Source organism: Cebus imitator, unplaced genomic scaffold (assembly GCF_001604975.1).
Source record: "Cebus imitator isolate Cc_AM_T3 unplaced genomic scaffold, Cebus_imitator-1.0 Scaffold45, whole genome shotgun sequence".
Taxonomy (NCBI): Eukaryota; Metazoa; Chordata; class Mammalia; order Primates; family Cebidae; genus Cebus; species Cebus imitator.
The window spans coordinates 15,283,164-15,303,722 of record NW_016107360.1 but is presented as its reverse complement, the minus strand read 5'-3'; the positions used below and the strand labels follow the sequence as shown (position 1 = coordinate 15,303,722).

The 20,559-nt window shown below is 40.6% G+C and overlaps 1 protein-coding gene across 1 annotated transcript; it reads left to right on the top strand.

The window, feature by feature from the left end:
* Window positions 1–394: 394 nt before the first annotated feature.
* NEUROD6 (neuronal differentiation 6) lies at window positions 395–3,883 on the top strand. The gene is made up of 2 exons (XM_017527125.2): window positions 395–742; window positions 2,064–3,883. The coding sequence occupies exon 2, from the start codon at window positions 2,085–2,087 to the stop codon at window positions 3,096–3,098; it is 1,014 nt and encodes a 337-aa protein (XP_017382614.1). The 5' UTR covers window positions 395–742; window positions 2,064–2,084; the 3' UTR covers window positions 3,099–3,883.
* The last annotated feature ends 16,676 nt before the right edge of the window (window positions 3,884–20,559 follow it).

The following is a 20,559-nucleotide window of genomic DNA, read 5'->3' as shown; positions in this document are numbered from 1 at the left end:
AAGAAGCACAGAAGACTTACATGTTAATAAGAGAACACACAGACACATACTCATAACTTACATGCTGTGAAACAAAACAAGGAAATGAGACCTTTGTTGACCCCTGTTCACTTACACAAATCTTAGTTTGGTTAAGCATCTTAAGACCAGTTTCCAGCTCCTTTTCATGGCTTTCATTCCCTGGGTACCCAGGTGCACAAATGGGATGGTGATCTTTACAAAACAACAACATCATCAACAACAACAAAAACCTCTTGCTCACACAAAAGCCCACCTTGTAAATGAATGGAATATTAACGACCACCCAATAGTTGCACCGTTGGCAGGGCGAAACTGAACACTAACACAGCTATTTCTACAGATTGCCAGTGAAGCCGAAGCAGCTCGAGGAGAAATGCACCTACTGTACGTGAAATGCTGGTGCAGATTTTTTTCCTATCAGTCTAACCTTCTGTGTTGATGCATGAATGCTGGTACCCACTTACAGGGATGCCAGATGATCAGTGCAGAATGAAGGTCCCAAGAGAGAGGATCACATGGCTCTCTCTGCCCTGTGACGTCACTAGCAGATGGCATGGGTACCAGCTCTGGCAGTTGGCATCAATGTCACTTTTTAGAGATCAATGAGATAGTGCAGATATACACAGATCTAGAGACTCCAGGAGACGATGCGACACTCAGCCTGAAAAGATTTGGAAGACCCAAAATGAAAACTGATTATTGAATGAAATTAAAACCTAAGGTAATATAAATAAAGATATACTTCAATTGATGCTGGATTTGCATGCAAGTATTTAAAGATACAGTGTCACTGTCTTATAGTATTTATATGCTCTTTGCCATCTATAACTTCTTATCATATTTCATTCTTATGATGTAATTATCACATACTTTCGCTGCTATTATGTAACATTGCAAGTATGTGGACATTACTAAGAGTTTGTGTATGTGTTCATGTGTATGTATGTGTGTTGAGGGGGCTGGAGATTGTTAAATTGAAAAGTCTGTGCATTAATGTGCCTATTTGTTTGAAGACTTTAGATGAAAATACTTGCTGCTTCACCAAACAAAAACCAAAATGCATTTGAAACACAAATTATTTTCCCCTTTCATTTGGGATTCTGAACACACGTGCACAATTGCAGTCAGAATCCTTGGACCGTTCCTGTCAGATATTAGCTAGAGGGAGACTTCTATGGCTCGTAGAACAAAAACACTACGAGAGTGGTTTTTGTCCAGGATGATTTGAACAGCAGTAAACAGACAATTATATTTGGAAAAAAATTAATTGCAAATAAAAGCAGCCTCAATTTTTTTTTGATTAAAAGAAATTGTTAGTGATTTTTATTTTTAAAATCTATTTATAGAGTTTATTCCAAATTAGCCTAATCCCCTTTTCTTTTTGAAGCCTGGGAAAATAGTGCTCTTTTACATAATTCTTTACTGATCAGAAAAAAAAATCAGTTTTAAAATTGACTCTGATTATAATCTTTTCTTTAAATTTGTATATTCCCACATCCACTTATCTAAATTCACAGTTGTGTGATACAGCAAATAAAGTTAGGGTTGTTGTTGTTGTTGTTTTTAAAAGACACAAAAATAGAACACGAATTTGTCAGCTAATGGAGAGAGAGTACTTTCCATTTTAAAAACTGGTTTATCTTCTCATTTTGTGCTCAGGAGAATTAGAATTAATGAAATTCTGCATTGCAATATCATGTTTTGCATTTGCTTGAATTCCACAATCTTTTCTGGGGTATTAAAATCCAGTTTAAAGGCAAAGAAAAAATGGAGATGGTGGTGGTATTACAATAATTATATGCTTCATGTTTTATTTTATTTTAATAATTTGCTTACATAAATTAATCCTATTGGATGCATCAATGTCTTCATAATTACTAATCTGCGCAAACTCAAAATTATATTTAATGTTAAAAAATTAGTCCTAGAATCAGTCTTTTTCATGTGTTTTTGTAGTCTTATGAATAAATAATTAAATATGTCTAAAGTGTATAAATTTTAAAAATGAAAACTCTTTAAATATTGTGCTGGCATTTTTTCAGGTAATTTAAGATTAGAGAACCATGTTAACACTACCATTTGATGAGTCTGTTGTAATGCCAGAATCCCAGATGTGCAGAAAGTTTTCTAGAGAATGCGAGGACCAGAAGCAAATTAAGAAACCAGAAAGCTTTTGCAAACAAATTGTCCTTCGAGGAAAGAGCATCAAAAGGGCCCCTGGAGAAGAAACTGAGAAAGAAGAAGAGGAGGAAGACAGGGAAGAGGAAGATGAAAATGGGTTGCCTAGAAGGAGGGGTCTTAGGAAAAAAAAGACAACCAAGCTCCGATTGGAAAGGGTCAAGTTCAGGAGACAGGAAGCGAATGCGCGCGAGAGGAACAGGATGCATGGCCTCAACGACGCTCTGGACAACTTAAGGAAAGTGGTCCCCTGTTATTCTAAAACCCAGAAACTGTCCAAAATAGAGACTTTACGACTGGCCAAAAACTACATCTGGGCACTTTCTGAAATTCTGAGAATCGGCAAGAGACCAGATCTGCTCACATTCGTCCAAAACTTATGCAAAGGTCTTTCCCAGCCAACTACAAACTTGGTGGCAGGCTGCTTGCAGCTCAACGCCAGGAGTTTCCTGATGGGTCAGGGTGGGGAGGCTGCGCACCACACAAGGTCACCCTACTCTACCTTCTACCCACCCTACCACAGCCCTGAGCTCACCACTCCCCCAGGGCATGGGACTCTTGATAATTCCAAGGCCATGAAACCCTACAATTATTGCAGTGCGTATGAATCCTTCTATGAAAGTACTTCCCCTGAGTGTGCCAGTCCTCAGTTTGAAGGTCCCTTAAGTCCTCCCCCAATTAACTATAATGGGATATTTTCCCTGAAGCAAGAAGAAACCTTGGACTATGGCAAAAATTACAATTACGGCATGCATTACTGTGCAGTGCCACCCAGGGGTCCCCTTGGGCAGGGTGCCATGTTCAGGTTGCCCACCGACAGCCACTTCCCTTACGACTTACATCTGCGCAGCCAATCTCTCACCATGCAAGATGAATTAAATGCAGTTTTTCATAATTAATGAGGAAAATGAAAATAAACAGTGGTCATTCACCTCCCCCGTCTAATTAAGACAAAGCAGATGCTTGTGGGCTGAGTAATTGGCACAACTCTATCTAAGGTGTTTACTAGTTTCTGAAGTGTGTTTCAACTATTGTGAGAATTTTCTATGTAATAATAAATCTCTTTTCGTATGAGAACTTCTTTTCCTTTCCTTTTGTCTGTAAAGCACTGTGATTCTGTTTCTACTGGAAGGATTTTTTTCCTTTTTCTTTTCAATTTATTTAATTTGTTTGAACAAGATGTCTCAGAATATACTGTTGAATAAAGACATGCACACAGCATAATTCAATGTCTATTTTGGTTGTACAGTAATTATAAAATGCATGTTATTAAAATCAGATGAGTAAAATGATGTGTTTATAATTATTAGGAATTATATATTATGTATCTTTTAAAAAATGGAAATTTTAAATTATTGAGAATATTACTAAGCTGACAATGATATTGGGAGATGCATTTGCAACAATATAAAAAGCTATGCAATTTTCTTTTTATTAAGAATGAATCTAAAGGCATTCAATTGGTAACTATTCCTCTTCAAGTATTTGCAGATGGGGCAACATGATATTTGGGTGTCTGATGTCATAATTTGGGGACAAGTATTTCAATCATCAAGAAAAAAATTCAGCACTTGTTTTGTATTATTCAGAAATTAACTGTACAGGTTTGTTATCACAATGCATAATTGTGTTTTTCCACCCCACATTTTTAAGGCAATTAAACATAGATATTTCCACTCGTAAAGGACATCTATTAGCTGTGATATTTTTGCATGCTACTTATTATTTCCCGGTACACAGCTGTTTTCTGTCTCCAATACTCCCCACTTCTCATTTCAGAAATATTTCTGGATTACAAAACCGTAGGAGCTAAAACAAATTTCTTAAACAAAATGGCCAAAGCGCTTACAAGAATTTTTTTTCAAGTGTCTTAAATGAAAGAAGAGGAGCCCATGATGGTTAAACATCCTGGGGAAACAATGATAAATCCTGGTAACCTTCAACTCGAGCCTAAAATCGGTGGCAAATTTCCAGCAAACACCAGAGTGGATGTTAAAAATGGAAGGTTTTACTCTGCGTCGTTTAAATGTCTGGCCGATCAGAGGCTAAATTCTGTGTGATTAGCAATTTCCTTATAAAAGGCCACCAAAAACTTAACTTTAATAGCGCCTGGGGAGCTAAACCTCTTAAACAGGATTGAGTCTGTTTTGGAATCCTGGGCGGGGTGGCCATGACCTCGCCAGGATGCCCTCTGGTACAGTTTTGCCTCAGGGGGAGGAGCGGGGACAGTTGCGAGGACCGATGAGGGCAGCAGAAAGTGGGTGCAGTGGTAGCGGGACGGGGCAGGTCTGGGGTGGGCCTGGCCAACGCTGCCACTCTCGGGCCCGGTGGGCACTGCCCGAGCCGGCACAGGCCCGACGGGTCCTGGCAGGCGGCGCGGGGAGAGGCTGCAGGCGGTGGCGTCGCGTCCCCTCGGTGGCCACCCGGGCACAGGCTGCATTGCCCGCATCCCGCCCGCAGTGGGCGCCCTGGGGGCAGGGGTCCTGCGCCCTGCGAACCCAGGCCTAGGACCCGCGCTGACTTGGCCTGCCGGGGAAAGGGACCGCGCAGCGTGGGGAGCGGCGAGCGCACGGCAGCGGGTGGGCCTGGAGGCTTGGCCCCACATTAGCTCGCAGAGTCAGAAAGGAGGTCGACCCTTCACCCGCCCGTTGTGCCACAGGAGGGACTCTGCGCAGGCGGCGACAGCTCCAGCTCCCGCTTGCCCAAGTGCAGCCGCGAGCTGACCCTGCCCTGCCCCTCCCGCGGCTGGCAGGACTTCCTGAGCCGACACAGCGAGGCCCGCGCCCCATTCTCCAGAGGACAGCGTCGTCCTCTCCCTCTGCGCCCCCAGCTTTACGCCCCTGGGCCTTTGGTGCGCTTGGCAGCCGCCGAGGAGCAAAGGTGAAGAGCAGCTGCTGACGCGGATGCTGAACTCGCCCTTCTTAGCGGGTGTGTTAGCACCTGTTCATTCAAACCCCAGAGGGCGGGGTGGGGGGGATGAAGCCAGAGACAGAGGAGGAACTGTGCCCTCCCCAGGTAGAGAGAAGTTTGCCGAAAGTAGAGAGCCGTCTGTCCCCTCTGCCTGTCTCAGGCACCAGAGTGACTCGCGCTTGCTTCCTCCATATGCGCACAAAACCTGCTCTCCCTGGCACTGTGTCCAGGACTGCAGGGCCTCTTTTAAGGGCCCTCAGACACTAAGAGCTCGGTCACTGCTCACCCTGTTCGAGCAAACAGCAAGAAAGTGAAGCAGCATCTGGGAATGGAAGAATCTGGCCCTTTTTGTTTATTTTTTAAGCGGCCCTGTTGAATCACTAGCAGATTAAGTGTGGCCTCTCCCATCCCCCGCACCCATCTTTCTCCCCTGATCCTTGCTCCAAGGTGACCCACTGTCCGACTGAGAACAGCCTCGAGCCTGCTCAGAACCTTGGTTCAGACAGCTTTTGAAACCAGCACAGTCTTTCCGGGGTCACAAATTCATGTCGGAACCAGAGACTGCAACAGGAGATGTATCCTCCCGCCCCGCTCTGGGAATGTGGGAGAGCCAGGAAGAAAAGCAGCTGGCTGGGTGAGGAAGAAACAAGCCTCCAGGAGCTTCTGATCTCAGAGCTTTGTCCATAAGGAACACAAGCAAAAGAGCCAGGTTTTCAGGCACAGATCCCTGAGAATATGAAATTTCTTCAATAACTTGGATGCAGAAATGCAATGGATGCTCCCTTCTTCGGTGATGCATGCCATAGGGGATAGTGTGTTGTGTGTGACCAGGTGTTGGCCATCCTTGTGGCTTAGTCCTCCTTCACATGCCTCTGATGGCCCCTGGCATGGGACCTGCCCTTTACACACCACCCTGCCTGTCAGTTTTCTTTCCCAGGAGGGCTCTTCCTGTTCTCTGTTGATTGCAATCCTGAAATCATATGACTTGTTCATTCAAATACCAACATCACAGATGCCAGGCACTGCAAAATCTTTTTAAGATAGTACTCCAGTAAAAGGGAAAATTGTATGGTATAAAGAGCATGGAACACTTGGGGTCCGAAAGGTTTGGGTTGAAATCCTTGCTCTTTTTCTGACCTCATGATTCCCTCGCCTCCCAGAGTGAAAAATTTTGTCTCTTCTGAACCTTTTTAATCATTCTTGTATTTCAGATATATTAGGCCTCTCTTCCTTTGAGCTGAATTATGTCAATCTTATATTTGCCTTCAGACAATTTTGTTCTTTTTCCTTTATTAGGATTAGGTTTTACGTGTGTGTGTATATATGTGATCTATATCTTACATCTATCAGGATATGTATCTATATCCATATCTATATCAATGAGTGGCCTCATAAAAATAAAGATGTATTGCTTTCTCATATACAGAAGTCATAAGAGGTAGTCCAGGACTGATATGGTCATGCCAGGGGCACCAGAGGCCTAGGCTCCTTCTGCCTTTCTACTCCACTATCCCTAGCGTGGGGCTTCCATTCTCATTCACCTCTTGGCCCAAGAGGGCTGCTGGAGTTCAGAACATTGCATCTTCCTTCCAATTAAGGAGAAAATAAATAAAAAGGATGATAAAAGGGTGTTCCATCCATCTGATCAGATCCCTTTAGAGAATATTTATAGAAGTCCCACCAAATTACTTCTACATACTAATTGTAGGTTTAAGAGAAGCAGGGAAATGCATTCTTTTTAACAAAGTATATTGCCACCTGAAATAAAATCAGGTCTTGTCAGTAAGAATTAATGAGAAAATAGATGTTAGTTAGGCCCCTAGCCATGCCTTGAACTCTACTGTCTACCCAATTCTTTCTTTGCCTGTCTGGTACCTTATACTTTTCCCAAGCATTCTCTTTTTGTTTCTATTACCTCTTTCTCCTTTGACCGCATACACGTGTGTTATGAATGTCTCTTAGGCATCCCTCGCTTGTGGATGCTAGGTAAGTTTTGTCCTTAAGTCCAGTCTCTCTGTCCCCTGCAAAATTCATGACCTGAGGCCTCTCGCTGTCCGTGTTTTGAAGGAATGAAGGAAGCCGCTTGCATCTCCCATCCCTATTGCTACCTGTGCCTTTTCTCAGTCGTATTTCCCATGCCCAGGTTGCCCCTGTTGATGCCATCTCCAATGACATATTGTATGGCTGGTGTTCTAGTCCAGCAGCCCACCTGATGGCACTGACCCACCTTTAACCACAATCTTTTGGGCATTTGTACACCCCTTTGAAACTGCTTTCTCTGTCTCTCATCACCTGTCTCTGGTTCTCCAACCAATAAGGAAAAGCATACTCTTATTTTAAAGAGCAGACAGAGTGCCCAAGCTCCTGAGAGTAAGGTTCTCTTGCTTTCACCACCCAGCCGTCTTAGTTCTAGCATTCAGCCACTCCTGGGAGCTGGAACAGGGTAGGTTCAAGCATAGTGTCATCTGATACTCAGAGCAATTGCAGTGTGCCCCAGCCCTCTCAAGCTACTGTGGCTCTCCTCATCCTTGTTCACTCTTCTTCAACTCTTCACCCATGCTTAGGCGTCTGCTCCTCTCTTCACGGCGTCAATGACCCCACTTCCCATCTCCTGCCCCATCTCCATGAAGACTTCCAGAGCTGTGCTGCAACCCACCAAATATCTCCACTTGGACGTCCCACTGACTCTTAAAATTCACTGTGTCTAGAATGAAGCCCTCTCCAAAACACTGCCCCTCCTCCCAGCCCCTTCCAGAACATTTCTGTAGCTTCTTGTGTGTAAACTCCCTAAGCCTTCTTTGATTAAATTAGATTGTGAATATGAAAAGCATTTTGCAGAAAAAACGATATTAAATATTCCTCCTATTTCCTTCTCTTTCTGGCTGTCCCCTTTCAAGTTAGTCTCCAGCTTCTGTTAATTTCTTCTTCTCACGTTACACCTGGACAAATATCCTGGTCTCCAACTAATGTCCTCTGTTCCACCTTCCCTACAACCAGCCCATCCCCCAAAGCCAAATTAATCTTCCTAAAATACTGCAACACACCAGTCCCTTAGAGTAACACATTTCATGGCTCTCATTGTCTATCCAATAAGTGATAAAGTGTATTTTAATTTGTGTTTATCTAAATCCTCTCTATGAAGACTACAATTATTGACATTATATGTAACACTTTAGAATTTATAAAGTACTTTTCACATATTCACCTTATTTACTCCTAGGAACATAGTCATGAAGTAACACTTCTCATGATCTTTATCTTACCAGAAACTGAGAATTAGCCAAGTCATGCCACTGTCTATAGGCACAGAGATAATGGATGGAGCTGGCCAAAGCTGGCTTCCCACGCTTTCACCCTCAACATTTTACAGCCACTTAGTTGGCACTGAAGGCCTATGTAGGAATCCCCAGCCCACTTTTCTAGCCCAAAATCTCATTTCATTATATCAATGATAAATGGTTTTTACCAACTGTTTTTTTTTAAGCAGCATTATGTATACTTTATTCAAAGAATATCTTAGGAGTCAGTCCACTCGTGGAAACGTTTCTGCTCCTGGTGAAGACAGCTGTGGAAGACCAGGAACTGCAACTCCCTACCCTACCTGCCCTAGGTCTGGAGGTGTCTCTGAGGAGATACCTTATGATCTTTTATTTACTTTTTTTTTTTTGAGGCTGGGTCTGACTCTGTCACCCAGACAGGAGTGCAGTGGCACAATCATGGCTCGTTTTAGCGATCCCATCACCTTATTTGTTAATTTTTTCTAAAGACGAGATCTCACTATGTTGCCCAGGTTGATCTCGAACTCCTAGGCTTAAGCCACCCATTCTACCTCAGCCTCCCAAAGTGCTGGGATTACAGGCATGAGCCACCACACCCAGCTTTATATATACACAGAACAAGAATTTTATTACTCCCACTCAGTAGTTCCTGGGGGCTTTGATGTTAAGTCAACCATAATTCGAGAAATACTAGGAATTGTAGTAATCTCAGTGACCATCTTTAATAACACCTTTACAAGAATCTCACTGACAGGTGGTGCAGGCGTACCAGTCATGAAGTCACTAGAAAAAAAAGTAACCACAGTTCTCTGGCAAGGTTTGAGGAGCGAGGTTTGATGGCCTCTGTTCTATAGAAACACACCGCTAAGCTTGGACCTGTTTACTGCATGTCCGTCTGCCTTCGTGTCTTGCAGTGCACCACCTGTTAGAGATGGTCTCTCTTCTCTCCTTCAACTTCTCAAATTCCCATGTGCTTCAAGGTCACCTCCTACATGAAGGCTCCCAGATCCCTCCAGCCTACAATGGCATCAGGTTGCTCTGAAACCACAGCCCAGTTGTTTCAACCACAGAATTATCAACTAAATTTTCATGGCCTAAATTATGTGACATTTAAAAACCTTATTTGAAACATGTATTGCTATTTAACTTATAGAGATCACTGGATTGTATGCTCCATGAGAGGAACATCAGTGTTCAATTCTGTTTGTGTCCCTATAGTGCCTGCACTCATTAAATTCATTAGATTGTACCTAGGGATACAGCTGTATTTTAATTAGAGAAATAAATCCGATTTAAAGACAAAGCAGCATGAACCTTCACATCCAACAATTGACACTGAGCAACCATCAGAAGGTTCAGGTTTTTCACCTGTCAGGTAAGAAAAATGACAATTGTGTAATAGGAATTTGGTGAAGATTGAATGCAATCATTTAGAAAAAATACTTAGCTCTCATCCTGATTAAAAGTAAGCATACCATCGACAAGACTACTATTTCTGTTACTAATGTGATATGCACATTAACCCCTGCTAAATCTGAGTAATGTACACAATAATGTTTTTCAAAGTGCAAGTTCAATTTTGGTAGCATGTTGTCATACAAATTTAGTCTAGTGGATGTTATCAATATCTTTTTTAATATAATAGAAAACAAAGTCTCTTACATATAATAAAAGCAAAGTTCATCTAAAACTTTGCTTCAGACACATGTGTGCACATGAGAGCACACACACAGACATGGTATGATGTCAAGTGTCAAAAAAGCTGGAAAGCTGCTAATGTGGAAGATACCTGTGTTAGCACAAATTTATGAAAAGGTCAGAGAGCTGCAATGCCTGAACTCCAACTTCTGAACTGTATTATATCATAGCAGAACCTATCACACCAAAAAGGTGAGAATTCCTCAGAGAATCCCCTGCCAGTTCCCAGAGATGACTTTTGCAATGTAGCAAAAACCACTAAGATGCCAAGCCAGGAACCTTAGTTCTTATTTCTTGCCAGAGTTTGGCAAAGGCAGTACCGTATATAAAAACTCAAAGGAGTCATCTCAACCCAAAATCTCCTTAAGTTGATAAGCAACTTCAGCAAAGTCTCAGGATACAAAATCAATGTGCAAAAATCACAAGCATTTCTATGCACCAATAATAGAGAGCCAAATCATGAGTGAACTCCTATTCAGAATTGCTACAAGGAGAATAAAATACCTAGGAATGGAACTCACAAGGGATGTGAAGGACCTCTTCAAGGAGAACTAAAAATCACTCCTCAAGGAAATAAGAGAGGATACAAACAAATGGAAAAACATTCCAGGCTCACAGATAGGAAGAATCAATATCACAAAAATGGTCATATTGCCCAAAGAAATTTATAGATCCAATGCTATTTATTAAGCTACCATTGACTTTCTGCAAAAAAATTAGAAAAAACGACTCTAAATTTCATATGGAACCAAAAAAGAGCCTGTATAGCCAAGACAATCCTAAACAAAAAAACAAAGCTGGAGGCATCATGTTACCTGACTTCAAACTATACTGCAAGGCTACCATAACCAAAACAGCATGGTACTGCTACCAAAATAGATATATAGACCAAAAGAACAGAACAGAGGACTCAGAAATAATGCCACACATCTACGACCATCTGATCTTTGACAAACCCAACAAAAACAAGCAATAGGAAAATGATTCCCTATTTAACAAATGCTGTTGGGAAAACTGGCTAGCCATACGCAGAAAACTGAAACTGGACTCCTTTCTTAAACTTTATACAAATTAACTCAAGATGGATTAAATACTTAACATAAGACCTAAAACCATAAAAGCCCTAAAAGAAATCCTAGGCAATACCATTCAGGACATAGGCATGGGCAAAGACTTCATGACTAAAACACCAAAAGCAATGGCAACGAAGGCTAAAATCAACCAATGGGATCTAATTAGGCTAAAGAGCTTCTGCACAGCAAAAGAAACTATCATCAGAGTGAACAGGCAGCCTACAGAATGGGAGAAGATTTTTGCAATCTATCCATCCGACAAGGGGCTAATATCCAGAATCTACAAAGAACTTAAATAAATTTAAAAGAAAAAAAAACAACTCCATCAAAAAGTAGGTGAAGGATATGAACAGACACTTCTAAGAAGAAGACATTTATGTAGCCAAAAAACATATGAAAAAAGCTCATTATCACTGGTTATTAGAGAAATGCAAATCAAAACCACAATGAGATATCATCTCATGCCAGTTAGAATGATGATCATTAAAAAGTCAGGAAACAACCAATGCTGGAGAGGATGTGGAGAAATAGGAATGCTTTTATGCTGTTGGTGGGCGTGTAAATTAGTTCAACCATTATAGGAGACAGTGTGGTGATTCCTCAAGGATCTAGAACCAGAAATATCATTTGATCCAGCAATCCCATTACTGAGTATATACCCAAAGGAGTATAAGTCATTCAACCATAAAGACACATGCACACAGATGTTTAGTGCAGCACTGTTCACAATAGCAAAGAATTGTGTATGATCTGCCTAGACACAATGGCAGCTTTCCTTTCCCACCTCTGAGTAGTTAGTGCTCTAGTCAATAAGCTGTGTATGTATATTGAAGAACCTGGGATCTGTCATCAGAGAGCAACGATCCCCAAACATTTTGGCATTCTTCCTGGTTCGATTCTCAACTACACCTACTCTCAAATTCCCCATATTTTATTCCATAATTTATTTTCAAAATACAAGTGAAGTATATTAGTCATGAGATTTTTATGTATTTGTGTGTGAGACACACCTGGAGATAAAAGGGGACATCCTAGTGGATTGAGAGCTGGGAATGTCGCTCCTCATTTGTGAAGTAGGAATGCAGACTTGCGGGAGACCTGGGAGCACGAATGTGGCCAACCTCACGGCAGTGTCTCGATGGCTGTGCCACATAATAGCAGTTAGGGTTGTCTGCTTGCTATGTGCATGTTCTACAAGATCCTCTCACAAATTTGGAGAATAAAAAAAGATATCCTCCAATGAATTTTTAAAATGTTATTCTCTACTGCATCTGGAGAATTGCAAATTGAGATGCTTCAGTCTCCATAGGATGACTGTGCAAGAGGGGTCCCCTATCTCAGCAAAGAGGATCTAGACAGGGATACAGACTGGTCAACACCTTCCAGGAACTTACTGTGGGGGAAAAAAATTTCACTCTCCTAGTTGGCTATTTCAGGGCTCTGTAGCCATATATTTCCATTAGCATGTGACTCAATGTCATGAAAAGAGGGGTAGAAACGCTGTCAACTTTCCTTACAACAAACAAGGGCAATGTTTTGGCAGTTGCTGTACATTTTCAAATAAACCTCAAAACAATAGGTCTTAGCCTTCACATTTTCTGTCTGAACATGGGAAGAAAACTGGAAGATTTAAAAAGAGCTGTTCATTCATTGAACAATTCTTTATCAAGTCCCTGCCCTAATGAATCCTCCACTGCCCCAGGCAGTGAGAATGCAGTGAAGGAGGAGAATTGGCAAGCTCCCTGTGTTTGTGGACTTCTGGTGCAGCGAGGATGCTTGTGCATCCTTTTACTCAGTCATCACAGTTCAGGACATCTCACACCAGGTGCTATGCAAATTGGAGGAAGAGGGTAGATTCAGTGGTAAACAGGGTAGACATGGTCCCCACTCTCTTGAAGCCTGAATAATCAAGATCCAAAGACCACCCATTTGTCCAACAAATATGGATTACTAAACTACAGTTTATCAGACACCACACTAGGTGTGGAGGATATAAAAATGCAAAAGACACAACTTCTACCCTCCAAGAACGAAGAGTACAAGATGGAAGACAGATATATAAACTATAAATATAAATAAGTAAATCAAAAGCTTTAGTGGAGGGGACACAGATGGGGGCATTGTCCACTCAGCTTGGGCAGGGCCACAGAGGGGCCAGGAGAGGAGTTTCCTGGAGGAACAGGTACTTGACCAGGACTATGTAGATCACAGGTCAGAGATATTTCCAAGGTGGGCCAGTGTGGGAACTTCATTTCCAGGTTATTTCTCCTGTTACTTCTTTCCAGATGGAGGTGTAAGGCTCCCAGCCTCCTAGTACCTCCTATACCCTTCTCTCTAGGGATGGAATGCCTTCATCTGATTAGAAGGTATTGGAAGGAAAATTGGGCAAGCTTGCCTCAAGCTCTTCCTTCTTTCCAGTCAACCTGCTCTTGTGTGTTCCCAAGTAAGCCAAGTTAAAAAAACCGTGGGAGGCCTGCAGTGGTTCAGGGTCTTCTATGATTATTCAGAATAGTCTGTCCAATTCCAGGGTTGAGTTAACACGGGCTTGTAGCTCATACTCCAAGAGACATTTACCTCCGCTTTATCAATTATAAAGTTGATCTTTGGCTTCCATTTGCCTTATTTCATTAAGAAATTGAATTCAAAGAGAAAGGAGTTGCTACTTACTGAGAGCTCCCTCCGAGATTCTAACAGAAGGGGGTTTCAGGTAGAAATATTCCCCTAGGAAGGGGAAGGTACAAATCACTTTCAAGAATTTAAGTTCCATTTGACTTGGATGTCTGGAGTAGCAGCAATTTGCCTAAAGTGAGCCTGGAGAAGCCGGCCAAGGCAACATCACGGAGAGCCTCATAGGTCTGCAGAGGAGTCAGCCAAGGAATCCTACACAGAAGAATGTATCAATAGATTTGCACTTTAGAAGGATTGCTACACTACGGTAGCAAAGTGAGAGCTGCAACCTGAACCATGGAACCAATTATGAAATGGCTCCAATGAAACATGTCAGTGAGTTAGAAAGAAGAGGACAGGCTTCAGGGGTGATTAATAGAGAGAAACCAGAGATGTACTGTCTGAATCTGGAAACTGAGGAAGAGAGGAGAGGGGGAAGAACACACACATGTGTGACCTAGATCAGGCAAGTTGGGAGGGGACCGTGATAAGACCCTCAATTTTGAACTTGTTGAGACTAAGTGCCTTGTGGAATGTCCTGAATGAATTATGTAGTAGGCAGTTGAATGACAACTTTCTCTGTCTGAAGTTGGAGAGAGGTCTGAGCTGCAGCTATAGACTTTGAGGCATGGATGGGCTCTAAATCAGTGCAGGACCTGAAGAGAAATGAGAAGCAAGACCAGAGTGCCAATACTTAGTGTTCTGACTACAGCTCCTCTTCTGTGTTAAATATTCTGTAGGAGAAGCTCTCTGTTTGCATTTGGAGTTATGACTCCAGATTCTCCCAGAATTACTGTAGGTACCTTACCATAAGTGACAATACCAGGATTTTTTAATTTTTTGAATGTGATGAAAGACCACACAGACAAATGCAATACATGATTTTTAATTACAAGATTTGTGAAACAATATTGTAAAGTTTTTAAAAGTTCTTCGTTGTATAGCTTTATGTCATAGAATCAGATATGGTAACAAGAAAAATTAGTGACCTAACTCAAAACCATTCTATTAGCTAAGCTGAATTACAAGTTTAGAAAATGACCTGAAATAATTTTTTTCAACCTAATGATCAGTATCCTTATTTGCATTTTCGAGATCTATAACATATTTACTGATAGCATTTGAGGGGGAGATTAAATTAACAATTATATGCAAAGCACTCTGGCACATAGTACTCTATAAGTACTGATTATTATTATTTGTGAAGGAGCTGAGCATTTTTGGTAACAGAATTGTAATTCCTCTGCATGCAGATCACCCACAGCAACTTTTTTTGAGACAGAGTCTTGCCCTGTCGCCCAGGTTGGAGTGCAATGGTGTGATCTCAGCTCACTGCAACCTCTGCCTTCTGGGTTCAAATGATTCTCCTGCCTCAGACTCCTAAGTAGCTGGGATTACAGGCACCCGCCACCACGCCTGGCTAATTTTTATATTTTTAGTACAGGTGGGGTTTCACCATGTTGGCCAGGCTGGTCTTGAACTCCTGACCTTGTGATCTGCCTGCCTCAGCCTCCCAAAATGCTGGGGTTACAGGCGTGAGCCGCTGCGCTCAGCCGCAACATTTTAGAAGGAATGAGCTGGTTTCCCTTTTGCTATCACCTCCTTCATTGCTAGTCAATGTTTACTCTGGGAAGGCCAACTAATGTAAGTATTATCCCAAATAAAATAGAATTAAGAAGAAAAACCTGTAGCCAAAACCAAATTACAATATAAGTTAACGGTCATGTATAAACACTATATTATTTGTGAATGCAGATTTTTCACACCACTGTCCCATATTGTCAGAGGTCCCCTTTGACATGGAGCCTTAGAAGATGAGGGAAATAGGCCACCTGACTTAGTTGAGAGCCTCCCAACCCTCTCCACTCCAAATAGTAGTAAAAGACTACTTCCCATGGAGAGAAAGGAAATGAATATTAATTGGTATTTTTGAAACTATTCCATGATCATCATTGTGTTAGACTTCACATTTCATCTCATGTAGTCTTCCGGGCAGCTCAGGGAGGGGGATACGGTATGGCAATTCCATTTTAGACAAAGATTGAGATTCAGAGCAATGAAGCAACTTGCTCAAACTCATAGAGCCAATAAATAGTGGATGTAGAATCCAACCCAGGTCTGCATGACCAGTAACCTCACAATCTCTCCGTGCACCTTTGTTCCCTAGAGAATTACAGTAGTTCACTTTAACAAGGCTTCTTCAAGGCAGGCTTCATGTAAGCACCTCATGTGTACTTTTTCTTTAATCCTCCTAACAATACGTGGGGTTCATACTATTATAAGCCACATTAGGAAACTGGGACACAAAAACTAGCCCAAGACTACACAGTAAATAAGCAGTGAGATTCAAATTCCATCCAAGAGAGTCGACCTCCAGACCTTACACTCTTCCACGCTAAACTAAAAGGCCTCACTTAAGAGAACCAACCATAATGTTCCAAGTTTTAAGGTGACATTAAAACATGTTAAGTTTCAACCCAGCAAGGGAGAAAAAAATGATGTTATATGATAAAGACAAATTGTCTATAAAATAGGGGGGAAATTCTTGCAACAATTCAGCTCTGGTTGCACTAGAATAGCAACTGTTTCTAGATATTAACACACATATTGTTTATCAGATAAGTTATACAGTCTGAGCAAAAGAGTTTTCTCTCCAAAAATTTTGTGCTGGGGAAATAGTAAACGAACTCCTAAGCTTTCAAAATGATAATCTAGCATTACTTAAAACTACAAATTTCTTCCTAAATGTATTTAAATCTTACCAGTGAACATGATTCTGGTTATTAAAAAGTAATTCTGCAGAAATTAGCTTGCAGCTACAAAATTAATATAATTCATTTATTACTTGCAGCCACAAATCAAGATGCTGTTAACACTGCTACACACAATTTAATATGCACAGTAAGTTTCCATATGGCTTCAATTTTAGGTTTCTGGTCACTCCATTGAATCATTCACAGAATAGCCCAGCATGTCTAGTTAGAGGGCACTTGACCTAATCGAAATATGAAGCATGGACTTTCAAACTGTGGAATTAAAGGTTTGGTTTATGTCTCATTTTTATTATATAAAACAAAAATACATTTTAGAATCTATAGTCATATTATTAGAGATTTAGTGATGGAGAAAAGCCAAAAGCACTCAATCTTCAATGCTACTTAAGACTCCTATTTTTTCTGGTTCCCAACTTCCTTCTTTTCACTATTTTTCCTAACAAGATATAGGAGGAGAAGGAACACACACACACACACACACACACACACACACACACACACATACACACTCCTACTTGATTTATTTAAGCAGGTTGGGATAATATAGTTGTTCAGAGCTTAAGCCTTCTTTGTGAGCATACCAGAACAGTATGGTGTCATTTGCTTCAAAACAAGATTTCATGATGCCTCCATTTACAAGAATATAAATTGTGTAATGAATCGTAAAGAATCAAGTTTTGTAATGAATGAGATACATACAACTTACATCATTCCAGAAGAGTAATAAACATGGTATTTACACTTTATATCTCAGGCCTCAAACATAGGGAATGTCTCTTATCTGTTTTCCTTTGCTGGTTCATTTTCTGAGGAACTTATGTCCCTTGAATTGTGTCGTTGAGTCTCTCAGTGTGCTTTGTAGTGAGGACTTTTTTTCCCCTTGGCCATTCCCACCACGAAGGCTGGTTGAATAAACAAAACAACTCAAATCACCTTTATTCCAGAATTTGTCCTTCATCTTTCTGTCAATCATGATGAAGTCTGTGATGACATCATTACTTTTCACTCTATATATCCTGACAGATGTTTTTCTGCTGTCACTTTCAAAAGTTAAAGTGACAAAGAAAACCTCTGATACAGAAAAAAAAAAATAGTGGCAGTGATTTAGCTTCTCAACTTTACATTTGGCAATTGCATACTTTTGCTTCTGTTCTATATAGAAGGGGCAGTGGATATGTAGGAAAAGAGAAGATGAGCTGAGAATATAGAAAGGCAATAAATCTTTACTCTGATTTGTACCAAACAATGATATTCTCATTAGAAAAGGAAGTAATGCTAGATGAGAGACTAGAAAAGGAAGAAGGGCTGAATGAGAGAAGCAACCCCAAAGGGTTCTTATTCTCAAGCTGACATAAAAGTGCACATCTCTAAAGAAGTCTTTTGTATTTTGACCTTAAGCTAAAAAAAAAAAGTAATTAGAAAAGAAACATTGTATAAAGATCCGTTAAGAAAATAAGATTACAGTTAAAAAGGAAACAAAGCTTGTTAGACTAATGATACCTTCCTCCTGAATGATACTTTAAAGTGTTACTTTACAAGGATTATCACAACTCTTTTGACATATTGTGGCAAAATAAATGTAATTACCTGTCTCTGATGGCAGAAAAAGCAGAGAAGTTTGAAATAAGTTAGGCGACACAAAAATTCAGTTAGCAAATGGCAGAATTTAACTTAGATCCAAGTCTTTCAACAACCAGTCCTACAGTTCTGCCATAGTATTGCTTGAAAAAACCTAGTTGGCGTTGAAGTTTAGTTATTTTATAAAATAATGCAAAATCTTGCTTTAAGAGTGAGATTAATCTGACTTGCATATTTCCTAGAAACAATGGACCATAGTATCTGTTTTATGACTTTTAAGGATCAATTATATTTCCTTGAAAGTTTTACTACAAATCTAAATACATAGGATGCTTACAAACATCATAAATTTATCCATTTGAATATAGACTCCATACCATGGAAAAAGGTATATTTTGGCAAGATACCTAAGGAGGGCCATGGACAGATTAGTTGACTTCTTATAGGAGTTGAGGAAATATGCTAATTAAAAGAATCTTACAGAAAAAAAATCTGTGTCATGGATTCCCGTTTGTCCTCCACAATACAAACATGCACTGCCCATCTCCCTTTCAATTCGTGGGGTATTTACTCCATCATCTTCTCATATTGTATTTATTCACTTTATGAACCTTCTACATGAACACTCTATAAATGTCTGTGTAAGAACATATGCTTTCTATCAAATTGTAAATCTTGGTCATATTGTTGATTCACATAGCATTTGATATAGCATTCATCACAGTATTCTGTACATAGTAGGTGCTCAGTAAATGTTTAACCAAATCCATTTACGTTATATCCAGAAAGTATCCCATGGGTTTACCTAGCGCTATCCCTGTCAAAGATGATGAGAATGAGTTTGGTTTGTGTCTCTTATCAGTTTGAAATTGTAACTTCTTACTTGGTCGCTGAATGTCAAGTATCCAGGCTACCATGTGGAGTCTGACATATAGTCAGTATAAAAAAGCAACCCACTGCAAGAGTTAAACATAGTTACATTTTGTATGTGTCAATTTCTGCAGAGGATCCTAGAATGAAGTCCAATCTCTTTGAATGACTTTTAAGAAGTTTAGAAAGTAGCAAGCTTTGCCCCTTTAAGAAATCACTATGTCAAAAGGTTGGTCAGAGGTCGAGCTATATAAAACTACAAGGAGATTAGTAAGAAGTTCTAGTGAGTACACTTTCCTAGTTATTTGTTAATGGAGGGAAAACTCAGCTTCAAAGGGCAGAAAGCTAGGCAGGAAAGTAATGAGGCAGAGGAAAATGACTCCCTTCTGATTGGAAAAGAATCATTAGGAGGGAATCACACTGAGGAGCCCTGGTGGGGCTCTGATCTCTCCCTTCCAGCTTGTCCTAAGCAATGTGGGGCAGAAAACCACATGAGTCTGAAAGCTGAACAAAACATCAAGCCCAGTTCCTCTGTAAGCAGAGAGATGGGGGACTGTGCGTTTGCATACAGAGTACTAAATAGCAAATAAGAGAGAGAAGAACAAAGATTAACTTTTCCATCATTTGTAATGATTGCTCACCAGAGTTGTCCTAAAACTCAAATATTCAGGACAACATCTTAGAATTTACATCTGTAGACTTCCAAGTCTTTCTGTCCAGGTCTATGTTGGACACTGAATCAGGGTTAAAGTAAGAGGGAATTGGTAGCAGCTGCTTGACAGCAGTTGAAGAGTAATGAGCAGGTACCTACCTGTTTACATGATTATATTCTTCATAACACATCCTATTTATATAATTCCTCAAAGTGTTCTATAACACAGTTAACAGTGCATCGAGTTTTAAACGGTTGTATAACAAAATGTCACCATTCTGCTTGTCACTATTCCTCTCTGGGAGCAATTTTCCTTCTTCCAAGAATGACGTCTTTTCACTAATATTACAGATTCTGGCTATGTGATCATAAGCCCATTGAGTGCTCAACCTAGCCAGCCAAGGGAGGCCTTCCTCTGTGAGATCTTTGTTCTGTTCCTTAGGAAGGTATTGGGATGTGTTGCTTGTTAGTCTTTGCCCTGCTGACTAAGCACCTACCATTGTGAGCAATGAGGTGTACTTCTGTCTGCTCAAGCCCCATAGTAGATGTTCTGTTTTGTTGGGCTCCTACTCTAGAAGCTGGGACAGTTTTTCTTGTGCCTTCTCTGTTCCATAAGCTTGGGGACCCTGGGAATCGTGGCTGTTTTCACCAAAGTACCTTCAAAACTTCTTGACAGAGCTCGATGATTTTTAAGCAAACATCAGTCCTTGTACGCTTTCTTGATGCACCAGAGTTTTAAAATTGAAGGTCCAGGTTAGATTTTAAGGTTCTATTTGCTTGTTTTAATATTTGTTAACTTTTCCTGATTAGTTCTGATAGGAAAAGTATTACATGTTCATGCTAGAAAATTTATAGAAGTC